General features: G+C 45.8%; 1 protein-coding gene across 2 annotated transcripts in view; it reads right to left on the reverse strand.

Annotated features, from left to right (window-relative positions):
• Nucleotides 1–6,444: 6,444 nt before the first annotated feature.
• The window catches only part of LOC111868100 (cytokine-inducible SH2-containing protein), a 78,932-nt gene continuing 71,109 nt past the window's right edge, over nucleotides 6,445–14,267 (reverse strand). For both annotated transcript variants that reach the window (XM_033752929.1, XM_023858487.2), the window contains exon 2: nucleotides 6,445–10,687. In XM_033752929.1, coding sequence (XP_033608820.1) covers nucleotides 9,298–10,602 — 1,305 coding nt within the window. In that variant the 5' untranslated portion in view covers nucleotides 10,603–10,687 and the 3' untranslated portion in view covers nucleotides 6,445–9,297. The remainder of the gene's footprint in view (nucleotides 10,688–14,267) is intronic.

Here is a 14,267-nt window from a genome sequence, read left to right on the forward strand (position 1 = left end):
ACAAGATAGACAGAACACTGGAAAGGATTTGGAACGAAGCAGTTTTTGCTGATCGATTTTTTGGGGGAAAAATTCAATATTGAAGAGAATAAAGGGTTTGCAAAATAATAGTAAAAATTAAAGAAGAAAGTAAGGTATCCCTGTTACCAGGCCGTGAAGGTCCATAGGGTTGTGAGACGTTGAGGGTCCCACATTATCTAGACAATCGGCTCACAGATGGCGGTAAGGTTGTGAGCCTTACGCGCCAGCCGCGCTTTACTCCCCAGGAAAATTATTTAATTAATTCCTGGTACTCATTTCTGTTAGAGGCTGAGTGAACCCCAAGGCCATAGTGCGGCTGGAAGGATTAGGTCAATTTGAAAAAATTCAATGACCTCATCGGGACTTGAACCCGCGACCTTCCGGCTTGTAGCACAACCCCTCAACGAACTACGTTACCGCGTGCCCCCCTCCAAATAATAGTAACTAACTAAAAACTAACTCCATGGAGCCCAGTCCATCTTGAGGAGATGCCAGTCGCTCAGCTACTCAAGAATTTTGCAGCATTTTATAGAACTCCACGGTTCATTACTGCGTTCACAAGAACCACGCACTTGTTCCTATCCTGAGCCAGATGAATCCAGTCCATAGCACCCAATCCTATCATCCATTTTCATATTATCCTCCCACCTATGTCTAGGTCTTACTAGGGGTCTTCTTCCTCCCTTTCCCACCAGAATCCTATATGCAATCCTCTGCTACCCTCTCACATTCATGCTACATGTCCTGTTCATCTCATCCTTCTTCAGTTGATCATTATACAAAAATGTTTAAAGTACGTATTCTAATAATCCGCTTTCCCGTTTTGTTTTTGTTCATTCCGCTTTCCCGCCATACAGCACAAGCGCGGCTCGCTTCCTGCTGGTCCGGGGTTACTTGTCGGGCATTCCGAAACGCGCTTCACAATCAAAACTTCATCAACAGCAACGCGTTACACTCGACAATTAAAAAGAATACACTTTTTTCCTTAATAATTATTAGCGGGTGTTAAATACAGTAAACCCTCGCTAATCCGGATCGAAACAAGAAAAATGCTGTTCGCAGTTGAATCCAAACTTTAAAAGACACATAGCATGTAGGAAGGCAGATGAGACATTTGTCTCTTCAGACAGAAACTTGAGATGGTTTCTTCAGACCTGCATGATTACGTTCAAAAACAAGTACAACTTCTGGGTCTCCTATCGATGAATAAAGGTATTGTATTTTTGTAGTTTGTAAATGAAGGCTCTACAGTGATACTTTGTTATTTATTTACATCAGCACTGCTTACATCATTAAATGTTCAATTTATTTGTCTGCTTGTCTTAATGCATATGATTATCAATGTTAGAGTATAAACTACATGCATATAGAATTATCCATATTTACTGACGAGGTGAGGATGGGTACCGTTATGACGAAGTCGCGCTCTGCTCTTCCCGCTTCGTAAGCTCTCTCGTCCATCGCGGTTACTCCAGATCTCGACGTTGCGACGTACCTTAATGGCATAATTTTCGTATTAAATACCACGAAAATCTGTCAGTTGCTTTAGACGTAGAGATGGGAGCTTCGTAAGTCGTGCTCCACATGTTAGGTGTGATTAAATCCAGAGGGATGAGATAGGCGGAAAACGTGGCACGCATTATAGACCCCTGAAGGCAGGGGTGACCAGCGAGACATCAGCAGAGGTCACAGGATAAACTCTTCTGATGTGAAGAGAGGGCGTGGACTGGATTCATCTGGCTCAGGATGGGAATTAAGTGAGCACAGCAATGAACTATCGGGTTATAGAATATCTTGACCAACAGCTCTGTTCCATGAATTAATCGAACTTCAGAGTGATCTACTTTGCTACCTACTTCACGCTGATTTCTTGCTTAGCTTATTCTGAAGATAGAGGCGATATGTTGCTCCGAAACTTTGGTAGACATTCATCGGACTACATGAAGTTATATCGCAGAAGATGGAAATATACGGTTCAAAAACTTTTATGAATTAGGCCATTTTGCTGAAACGTTATTAGTGGAAGGTCCAGTGACAATACCCGCTCTCATGGAAGAGCGCTTTCTTGTTGCTTGCTGAAGCGTATCGAGGAACGACCACAGAACCCGTATGTAGCGCCCTTCTCCTATCAGTGAATTTCCTATGGACTTAGCACGAACCTGTAAATTCGCCAGCGAGATTCCGTATGACTTGCAGACAAAACCGAGCCTGGAGTAACCAATGAGATGAGCAAGTGAAGCCTGTGAAAAGAGGGACAGAAGAGGAAGTGGTGGGGTGACTGCTGACAGGCAGTGAACGTAGACTGCAGATAAGGTAAAGCGTTGGGAACTGAGGAAGGGAGAAAGATGGGAAAGGGACACTTTGGGGGGGAGGTCATGAAGATTGGTTCAGCAAGTCGCGGGTTAATACTGGGGGATAAGCAGACCAAGACAGGAAGGAGATCGCGGAAGTAGGCAGAAACGGGGCGAGTGTCATCTGGTTCAGGTTAGATGCCAGTGACGGGCGATTTTAAAAACGGTAATGGGCCTTTGGGTTCCATACAAGGCGTGCACTTTCCTAACCTGAAGAATGACTATCAGTTTCGTTAAGGTTACTGGGCGATTTCTGTAGTAACTAAAACAGTGTTTCCCGACGCATGTGCTGCTCAGTTCAATTATACTATTTATATTTCACTACTGAGTTTCGTACTGGCCTAATACATGAATTCAGCTCCAATATTCCACCTTAAACATACAGCTGATATTTTCTGCGCCAAAATGACTGCTTAATAAGTTAATGTATTGTTCAAAATCTTTTTGGGGAAGAATACCTCCCCCTTCCCCGTGGTGCGCCTATAAATTTCATAACTACAATTATGCAGCAGGTACAGCGAAATTTAAAAGACGTTCTGAAAGAGACAAGACGGAAAATAAAACGAATAAAAAACAGACATTCTTTAATAAATACTTTAATAATTTATATTTTCTTACAAATGCAAACTGAAAGACGATGATACACTCTTTCTCCAGACATAAAATTACATTCACACACAGAGATATATCGTAAGAACAGAGACAAAGCATTGGGGAGCAGCACAAGTCTGACTGATAAACAGAATTACTTGTTAAAGAAGTCATTTAAATAATATATAAGAATTCAGTCCGTACCTCGCAGGAAACATTACGTCTCCGCTACAAAGCCCAACTGGTTAATGCTGTTTAGGGAAACAGTCGCTGTTTATTGTGAGAACCGTACGGAACACACAGACACACTCTGTGGGCAGAATGCAGAGTTTTAGTATGTTCAGTCCGTACCTCGCAGGAAACATTACGTCTCCGCTACAAAGCACAACCGGTTAATGCTGTTTAGGGAAACAGTCGCTGTTTACTGTGAGAGCCATACGGAACACACAGACACACTCTATGGGCAGAATGCAGGGTTTTAGTATGTTCAGTTCGTACCTCACAGGAAACATTACATCTCCGCTACAGAGCCCAACCGGTTAATGCTGTTTAGGGAAAGTCACTGTTTACTGTGAGAACCATACGGAACACACAGATACACTGTTAGAAAAATGCGGAATTTCGAATGTTAAACCAGTCGCGTACGGTAACCACTGGGCTTTAGGGGGTTAAATCCTAAGACATTGAAATATTCACATTTTTTCGCATTCCGTATGTAAATAAAACGATTTTCTTAACGCTACTTATGACGGTGAGGTTATCAAACTTGTACTAACGAATGAAAAGGGTTGGACATTAAATATGCGTCACATTAGACATTCGGTGGCATAATGGTAGTAAAGAGTTCTATCTTCTGGGATATAATGCCATGGTGCCGATCAACCGACGCTTCGGAAGAACATTTCACCTCCATCTTCAGGATCAAAGAAAAAACCAGCATGAAACAGGTAGCAAACAGAGACTGGTTAACTTCCAACGAACTAAACGGCGTTGTATCCCAAAAGATAGAATTCTTCCTAATGACCCCTGTGAGAACCTCAAATCCTACATAAATTTATCATGGAATACAGCCATCTCCCTAAACTTGGTCCCTTAATCACGGCTGGTCACAGTACCGTTTTACGAATGTGCATTATCGGGCATTGCTGTAATCCATGAATACAATCAGCTTCCCTTGCTTTCTGCACTCAGTACTTGCGAGTGCTTAATGGCTCGACTGGCGGGGACAATCTCCGTGGCTTCACCATAGTTAGTTTTCCATTTACAGAGCTCATTCTGTGTACTCTTATCCAAGAAATGTCCCCCCCCCCCGTCTCTTTTTGACACGGCCTCTATTCTCCAAATAATTTGAAGCAGCTACTGGGATTCGGGTATATGGGGTTACATCTTGCAGACCGCAGCTCCATAACAGAGGTTTGTGTTCACCGTAACAAACAGGGGTCTAACATGACGTGACAAATTCAGATATTTCCTCAAGTCTCAAAATTCATCAGAATTAAACCTCACTGCTATAAAGGCCACAAAATTGTCTTTCCAAACCATGCAAGTCACTTTTAAGTTCACAAACCCCAAATTCCACGTTCTCTGTTTTCAACTCGCTTCTGTTCTAACGTTTTCACTTTCTTACTACTCACATTATAACGAAGGGCGGCGAACTATCGGAATTTTCTAGCAAAATTATGCTCTTCTCCCTCCCACAAGCAAGTTTCTGTCCTCCGTTCACACTCAAAACAATCCAAACACTGGCAAACTCACTCACTCATGGAGCTGAGCCGCCAATTCTGCAGCTACTCAACAATTTCTCAGCATTTTATGGAACCCGAAGGTTCATTACCGTCTTCAAAAGAGCCCTCCGCTGGTCCCTACTATGATCCAGATCAATCCAATCCACACCATCCCATCTCTCTGAGATCCATTTTAATATCCACTCACCTATGTCTTGGTCTCGCTAGTGGTCTCTGGCTTTCCCACCAATATCCTATATGCCCTGCCCACCTCACCCTCCTTGGCTTCATTATTCTAACTATACTTGGAGAAGAGTACAAGAAGAGTACAAATTTTGGATGAACAGGGGCCTCACGACTGAAACTGCGTGAAACTAGACACGAATGTTACGGTTTAAATTCTAGAGGTTACAGGGGCTGTTTCAGTTTTAACAACTCGTAATTATTTCATGTGCAGGAAACGCTGTGCTTGACAGCGTGTAGCAACACTGACACGGCATCAGAACACACGACATATGGTCCCCCCACTCCGTCTGTAGACTGCACCGCCCCCACGTTACGGAGATAATGCCTCAAATTAGGTCACGGCCATTTCCTTCCGCATCCTTTTCAATTCATTGCTTATCCTACCGTTCGCACTGGCGGTATACGCAGAAGGGGCACAAGGCGCCCCGTCAGTTTAATATGAAGACATGACGGGGCTAGTGTTATAGTTCACTCGCCGACAAGGGACACCCCGTTACCAGTGCCGGGCTGGACGCTCTGCCCCTGCCGGAAATCCATCACCAATTCCCCCGACTGTGAAATCTGTAGCTTGGTCACTAGTCTTAAGAAAAGTTGCTCCAGTAATAACAAATCGTCTTTCACTGCATACTGAGTATATGACACGATGCGGACGGCATGGAGAACACCGCGTTCTATTGTTGCGTTGTATATTCATTGTAGCAGAAACACGTTTACCGAGCAGTTTCCTAGCAACGATACGGGGGACACATAGACACTAAGGTGATATCATACTTCTCTTTTTTCGAAATAAGGTAAGTACGTTAAAAAGGGACCTCGGCACTAAATTAATGTGAGTGGCTAGCTTCACGTCCCGGCTGCTTTATTCCGAGGGAAAAGCCCCCTGTACCCATTATATGGGTAGTTCGGTGTGCCACAGAGCCGGTCTGGACGCTGTTAGAGTACAGAATAATCTTTCCCCTGACCGGAATAGAATCCCGGCCGTCCATCCCATCACTGTGTTAGCTAATCGAATTATCGCAAGTATCACGTGACCTGTACTGGGGATTAAGGCGTACTCGCTGGTCACAAGAACAGTGACTTGCTGCGTCTCTTTCGCTCCCTTTATATAAGTAACAGAGTTATTTATGCCTATTCTTAGTGGGCGTCATTTCTTGGAAGAGGAAGTGAAGCTTGCAGAAAGGTATTTCAGTTCCCGGAAGGGTGGAAATAGAGCCGTGATTGTCGAAACTTCGGAACACACTCCATTTGTTACTCCGTGTCCTTTGGTTCGCCCCATTGAAATAGCTTTTAAAAGAGCAGTTATCTTCCGGGGCGTGACGCCGTCGTCACAAAGTACAGCCCGGCAAGGAAATCAGCAACCAGCAGTGCTTGCTACTTGATGGCGTATTCTTAGGTCACGAGATAGTACAGTCCTGTAAAACGTAGGAAAATTTCTGCTAAACTACACGGCGTCACATCCGAAGAGACGGTGGTCCTATTCACCTTAAATTTCACACTTCTCCTGTCCCCTAAGCTCTTCTTAACTGAGCATGGACCTGCAGCACGCCTGTCCAAAGAGATATGGCAACTGAAGGTGTCCAGTATTTGCCATCGAAATGTAATCGATTTTGCTTTCCGCTCGAGAAGTGCTAGCGACCGCTGCAGTGCTGCATGACCTAGTTACTTGAAGGTTTTACGGGAGAGGATCACAACGACCAGCACATACCTTACCACCTTTACTTATTTCGAGGAATCACAAGTCGATAGAGCCAAGCGCGGTAGTAAGGGGACCTGCAGCAGGCACGGGAGGGAACTAGTCGATACGTCTGCATGAGGAACCGCCTTGCTTCGCGACATGAAAATAGCCGGCTGCGTTTCTTGGTATGTGACGTTACACGGACATGAAGCTGACCACTCAACCTCCATACAGTGCTAGGGTCAGGAGTGGTAAAGCTATATTTCCACTCCCCCATACGTCTTCACAGCGCGGTGCTTAATTATGCACGGGGACAACTTTGTATGTGATTTGACTCTTTATCTTCAGACAGATCACGAAACTGGTAAACTGATGCAACGCTCTTAACACTCGTGTTAGGGAGTTGCCTAGTTCGAATCTCGACTACTCCGGTTGTCCTGATTTTTTCCTTATTTTCCTCAGTTCGTACCGGAAAATTCCGGGACGGTACCCCGATTATATCGCTTCCTTCCAGATACTGTTCTATTCATTATTCACCACTATCCTATCATCTGGTGCTGTATTGTCTAAACGCTGTCAGTGTCGTTAAATAAACAACAACCTATAGGAATTACTGGTGGCCGCACTTAGGAATAGCAGACTTCCAGCCTGTTTCTGTTATATTTTCTGCTTCCTAAAAACGATTAACTTTCAGGGACCTTTTTCAAAACATAACTCCTCCTCCGCCAGGGTGCTGTGCGCGCGCATGCGTGCGTAGCATACACACAGAAGAATTCGAACGCAACACGCCCGCAACATCTGCAGTATTTATACTTCAAGGTTTGAACACACTTGTTATACACTGAATTTAGTGTCCTCCCCTGGGGTTTAAATAAATGTGGCAGCCTGCAACACTGATTCGAGTCAGTTCTGATTACAAGTTTTATGCACAATGTCACGTAATGTTCAACTATTTCGTATGATAATATTTATAACAGGAGCCATAATAGGACTGCAATAAAGCGCGCGCTCGACTCTACTTCTGATGTTTATTTCCCTCTCCGTCCGGCGCCCAACACGAAAAGGACGGTAAATAAAATCAATATTTTCTCTATTTCGTCTGTTCGCACTGATCTGTATAGAACAGAACAGTGACCCCTTGTAACTGGGTCGTCCCGTGTGGGTGCGGTGAAAATGCTGCCTGACTGGTCGCTATACCGGAAATATCTAAATTTGTTCACGTACCGACGTTTCGGCGTATACTGTAACTGTCATCTTCAGGTGGATTAAAGATTAACTTTCTCAAAACACCGGTATCTGGTTGACAGCCCGACGTTTCGGAGGGACATATGGACACCACTTTCAGGATCTAAGCAAGCAAAGCAAGAACCCGGCAGAAGCAGACGGTAAGCTGAGAATGGCTTCAGAGCGGGCCCAGCGTACCGCCTGAGTTTTGCGTGGCTCTTTCGAAACGTCGGGCTCTCTCCAAACTACACGGTATTACAACCCAAAAGACCGTATTGGTATAACATTCTGCCCCTAGAGGACGACACTTGGTTCGCCTGTGTTGTGGCGCTGAGCTTTGGGCTATGGTGTTACACCCCCACACTGAAGAAGTCAACTACAATCTATGCCGAAACTTTGGAACATGTGAAGCAGCTAAGCCTGAAGAGTTGAAATCATATACTAGGCATACGTTTAATGTAAACTCATTACAACACACTACAGTGCATTTATTCTTACGGGCGATTGTGCTGCAGAGTGCCTATACTGACAGGGGTTGTAGGTGCAAATTAGAATGAATATGTTTCCCTGCGTTACATGTGCGTTTCTGCTTTGACTCATGGAATTATTACTCGTCATGGTGTAGCGTTCGTAAACAACATGAAGCGTGGAACAGTGCAAAAATATAAAGAGGATAACAATTGCAGTGGCTGAGAGACATTTGCGCTGTGGTTTCAGTTGCTGTTTTCACATGATATAAGCATACATACATTAACCTGTTCTGTCACGGGTCCACACAAACAAATGGAAAATAAATATGGACATATAAACATCTGCCTTATACACAAACATACACACGCACTAAATTAATTCTATTTTATTTTATAATGAATATTGTGTTATTAAAACCCGTAGCAACTTACCGTCGTATGCATAGACATTACTTTATGGGAGTTTAAGTATAATTACTGATTACTCATCATCATCATCATCATCAGTGAGTTATAGTTGCCCCGAAACTATCAGCATTTCAGAATATATATATGACCACATTTTCAACATACGACACTGTTGATACGATAATTATTATTGTTGTTATTGTTATCAGCAGCAAGCAAAGATCCACAGTTCTTCCTTAGCAACTTACAAACATAACCGAAATCTGCTGATAGCTGGAGAACTTTACTGTAGCTTCTCTCGTGTTCAAACTGATATATCTGTTTAGTTTGCTCGTCTTTCGTCCGCTGAGGTTTGAAGATTTCCATCAGCAGAATTACACATGGAACATAACATCTGACGAATGTTATAAAAGCCTTCATGGAAGACAAACGTGTTACGGGAGAAAACTGAAGTCCGTCTGGTTGCAAATGTTCTGCCATGCCTGGGCCTTCTTCACATAATTTTCTATTCACTACTGCATCCCTCTGTAGAATCCCACCCCTGTCGCGCGTGCTCTGATTGTCATCTTTGTGTCGCCGAAGACCCGTCAGTGACAATATGGGTACTCCTTTAGATAATGCAAAAGCAGGGTCGGTAAGGGGAGTTGCGATGTTGCTGCAACAGCAGAGTGGGTACCCCTTGAGGAACACTGCTGTGGTCCTGCAGCCTTCAGACCCCTGTTGATTGCCAACCGCGCAAGATGCTGCAGAGATGGTAGTTGCTGCTTCTTGTACAGGGGTGTCGTGAGCAGGATATGAGAGTACATGTGTCCTCTCGCGTCCACCCACACCTGCTCTTTGTGTCTCAGGAGAGTTCCCTTGCTTCCCTTTGTGTGTGGTTCCCCTTCGCCACCATCGGACCGCGCACTGTCTTTCGTCGCTTCGATGTAGTACTCCACCAGACGCACCACGCACTCGAAGAGAGGCATCAGGGGGGCCAGTCTTGGTTCTGCGTCCAGACGGAACTGACCGCAGACATAGTGGAGACGCACACTGGTAGGGCCCCTCTCCGTCTGGACGCTGAGTGAGAAGAGGAACCTTGGGTCCGACGAATCTCTTACCAGAAATGTCCCTGGTGAAGTTGACTGCAGTGCTTCCGCAGACTCTTGCCACGAGAGACCCTCGTAGTACCATCCCGAAGTCCTGAGCGCCCTCAAGGTCGCTGCAAGCCGCACCAAGTCCGTGTCTGACTGGGGGACTTGCGGAATTTGTTGCGTCTGTGGCATGTGGAGGCCAAGAACCCAGGGAGTTGTGGTTGGTGACGGCAGTGTCCACTGCTGTGGACTCTGAACAGGGCTTGTGGTCACTGTGGACGACACCGCCGATGTAGCCACTGTCCATTGGAAAGGCAACAGCGTGGAAGTTCTGGCGGTTGTGAAAACATTCTGTGCTGGTGGCAGAACGAACGAGAGTGGGGCTGACGGCGATGGTTGTGGGGAACAGGGGGGCAAGACGAGTTTCTCGTCCTGCGTGGTTTGTTGCAGGATCACAGACGATGGAGGGTCGGTGACGGTGTTGTTCTGGACGATACCGCCTCCTGTCATGCCAGCAAGCACACGCTGACTCAGATGTTGCTCGCAGCCGGTTGTCGTGGAAACAGCCACCGTGCATGTGGTTGCCACATTTGTGGGGGGTAAATGCAGGGAGACCAGCAGTGGTTGCTGCTGCTGCGGTCTGCTCGAGTCGCAACATGGCGTTGTAAAGTGAACGGAAGGAGATGAGGATGATGGCAGTGTTGTGAAGTGTTGTTGTGACTGCAGTATCAGTCTCTGGTGCTCGTGCTGCAGGTTGCTGCTGCTGCTGCTGCTGGTGTTGTGGAACACGTGGAGGCAGTTTGGGCATGTGGTCAACATTGCGCCATGCCAGACACGGGACGAACCGCCGTGCCGGGCCCAGACGCTCTATGCAGGAAGAACTGGACACTGTCCTCTCAGTTCACTGCAACAAGTGAAACATTACAATAGAAAACTCGTCCGGAATTCACCAAACTGTTCAAAAGATTATATTATATTCAAGCATCCTGCTGCATTGAGGTTCTACTTGCAGTCTATCAAATGTTCCATCTATAATGCAACAATCAATAACATTGGTTCACACTTTAATCCACACAGAGATCGTTATGTGCATAAGATGTTATTAACACCATTAAAAACAAACTCCGCGGCTTTAGTCCGCATGCGGACTATAACGACCGAGCGACCGCCTCTTGTCGGCGAAGTTACTGCCAACTTTAGTGGATACAGGGTGTCGCGTGGTCAGCGCAACGGATCCCCACGACCGTTAATTTCGGTTTTCTAGACCGGAGCCGCTATTTCCTTGAAATAACCCCTCAATTATCCTCACGAGGCTGAATGAACCCTGTTCCAGACCCACTACCTCTCAGAAAATGTGGTAGAGCCGGTAATCTAACCCGGGACCTCTGTACTTGTAGGCAGGAACTCTGACCACCAGACAACAGAGGCGGTCTATGAAAATATTAAATAATTCACATATATTTTATTAGTGTTAATAAAATCTTATACACGAAACGACCAGTCTGTAATATTAAAGTGTGAATCAGTGTTATTGACTGTTGCATTATAGATGGAACATTTGATAGACTACAAGTTCAAAAGATTAATTTTCTGTCTCACAAAGGAGACTTCAAAATAAAGATTGGTGTTTACGATAGAGGGGACGATGTAACGTGCAGTCACGTGTCCGACACAGGCCAGTGCGGAGTTTGTCAGCCGGGATAGCTTAGCAGATACTGCTGACTGGCTATGGGGTGGACGGCCGAGAGGGACGGGGCTCGAGTCCCTGCAGGGGCAAGCATTTTCTCCTGTCCGCGTCGTCCAGACCGATTCTGGGGGCCCACCCAACTGGGGGCTCTTTCCCCGTGCGTAAATCGGCCAGAGCGTGAAGCTGACCGCTCACTTCCCTGCAACTAGTGCCGAGGTCAAGAATACGTTCATGGCGTAGTGCTTAATTAGTTAAGCACAGGGACAAGTTTCTTATCATTTTATTCTGATTCCAATACAAGTCAGGCGAAATTGGATCGAGGCGACAAGCCAGTGCCCTTCGGAGCGGTAAGAATAATGTACGTTGGAACGACAACACGAGATGAGGATAAATTTAGCTTCGATCTCACGTCTTGAAGGTAAGACGCGGTTATTCGTGAAGTGGCGCCTGGTCTCATTCTGAGAAGTGAGAAAATAAGCACCGCGCACTTAACATGTTCTCTTTGTAAGAAACCGAACCCCGAAATTCCCACTTAACGCAGATGTCTTAATCCTGCTAAGTTGCCAAGATACATACGTCACAGAGTGGGTATGGAGGGGGGATTCGCATCTCGTCAATCTTCCAGGAAGAGATTCGCGTCAGATGGGAATGTCTCCTGACGGCATGAGGGGCGCTCAGGCGCAATTCTCTATTGATTGGTGGCTATAAGGTTCTGGTGTCTTCGCGGACACTGCAAGTGGCCGCAATTAGAGAAACCAGGCAACAAGCAGACAGACGAAAGCACTGAAGCGCTCGGCGGGAATTGCAAATGGCGTCCAAATATCCCTGTTGGAGTCTTAATACTGCGATAAGCTTTACTGTATATAGTCCTTATACGGGGGAGAGTCGGTAAACACGTCGCAAATGGAAGTAAAACATTTGTAATGGACGTCATAGATTTTCTATGTGTATCATTAGGTAGCAGCACAGTTCGGCTTCATAACAGCCTACGTAGCAGATGCGCATGTTCAGAGGCTGATTTCAGTAGAAAAATGGCGACCGTAACAGAATGTGTACTACCGAAGAGCAGCGTTCTATTGTGCTTCTTTTTGTTGGCAAAAGGACATTCACAAGCATATGTTTCCTGTTTACGGTGGGAAGTGTTTGTCGCGTAAAGCGGTTCATAGCTGGACCGAGAAATGCTCAAGGACGTTCTAAAGTCGCAGATGATGCCCGACCAGGCTCTAAAGTGGCTGAGACAACAGTCAAAAACTTCTATGCTGCGGGTTTCGACGCACTGGTAAAGCGATGGGACAAGTTGGTGGAGGATATATCGAGAAATAAATGTTTCTTCCTGGTTCTAATATCACATATTTTACGTTTTATGTCCATAATGCATATAGGTTATTGGTGGGCAAGCCAGAATGAAAGAGATCACTAGCAAGACCTAGATGTAGGTGGATGGATGTTAAAATGGACAGGGACCAGTGGAGAGCTCTTGTGAACACGGTAATCAACCTCCGGGATCCATAAAATGCTGGGAAGTTCTTGAGTGGCTGCAGAATTGGCGGTTTCTCAAGAAGGGCTCAACTCCACGAGTGACTTACTGTGTCTATGTGTCTGTGAATCCGTCCTATCAACTTCCGAATGGCTGAAACATTCTTTATAAAACTTGATGTGTGTATCAAGGCACCTGAGCCCATCTCAACAGCGTACTTCATAAATGCCTCCAATCGGTCTGCGTGTATGTGTATCCCCTTACCGTTGCTAGGCAACGGCTAGGTAAAAACTTTATCGTTGCAACGAATACACACGCGACAATATAAGACTACTGGATGCGTCGTTTTCTATGATGTCCGCCTTGTTTTATATAGTACGAATGCTTCCTTCCACACCCTTTCCAATCCAACATTTATCGACGCTGTCACTGCGACTGCAGAAACAAGTGACGGCCAAAGCGCGCTCCGGGTACTGTTTTACTCCGCACAGTTCCGAACCGCACACAGTGGCACTGGCGAACGGAATATAATTATTTATGTCAAGGTCACGTGATGCAATGACAAACGTGAGTGAGTGGATTCAACAAACACGCATCGCGGAGCACTGCACAGGCCTCCCGCTTTCACAAAACCACTGCTACACAGGGTCTGCACTCTTGCAGCCACACCAACTTAACGCTGAAAAAGAAGTCCTGGGAAGAACTGATAATCTATATATCTACTTTCCTTTGATACGACACGGACCGTAGAGAAAACGACGCCTTCAACATTTCTTCGTTGCCGCGAGAACGTCTTTACCGAGCCGTTACCTAGCAACGATAGGGGTATACAAATCTACAGGCTCACCCAGCCTCCTATCCAATGAGCACCCCGGTGCTCTTTCCATAGGGGTAAAGCAGCATGGGCGTGAAACTGACCAATCACCTCCATCTAGTGCCGAGGTCAAGTTGGAACTACCCCTCCACTCCCCCATCTCTTCAAGGCACTGCTTAACTCATTAAGCACAGGGACAATTTTACCTGTACCCTCTTACTGTCTCTCTACTTGAATGGAAAAGTAGCGGCTCAGGTCTAGAAAACAGAAATTAACGACCGTGGGGATTCGTTGCGCTGACGACGCGATACACTGTATCCGCTAAAGTTGGCAGTAACTTCGCCGACAAGCGGCGGTCGCTCGATCGGTATAGTTCGCTTGCGGACTAAAGCCACGGAGTTTGTTTTTTGTTATGTGTATAGATGTTGGCATTTCTGTGAAATCTGTTTCGGGGTCGCGCGTCCTGTAAGTGCTGACGCGCTTGGCCTGTCGCTGCTTACGTAACG

Source organism: Cryptotermes secundus, unplaced genomic scaffold, assembly GCF_002891405.2.
Source record: "Cryptotermes secundus unplaced genomic scaffold, Csec_1.0 scaffold1361, whole genome shotgun sequence".
In the NCBI taxonomy this organism is placed as follows: Eukaryota; Metazoa; Arthropoda; class Insecta; order Blattodea; family Kalotermitidae; genus Cryptotermes; species Cryptotermes secundus.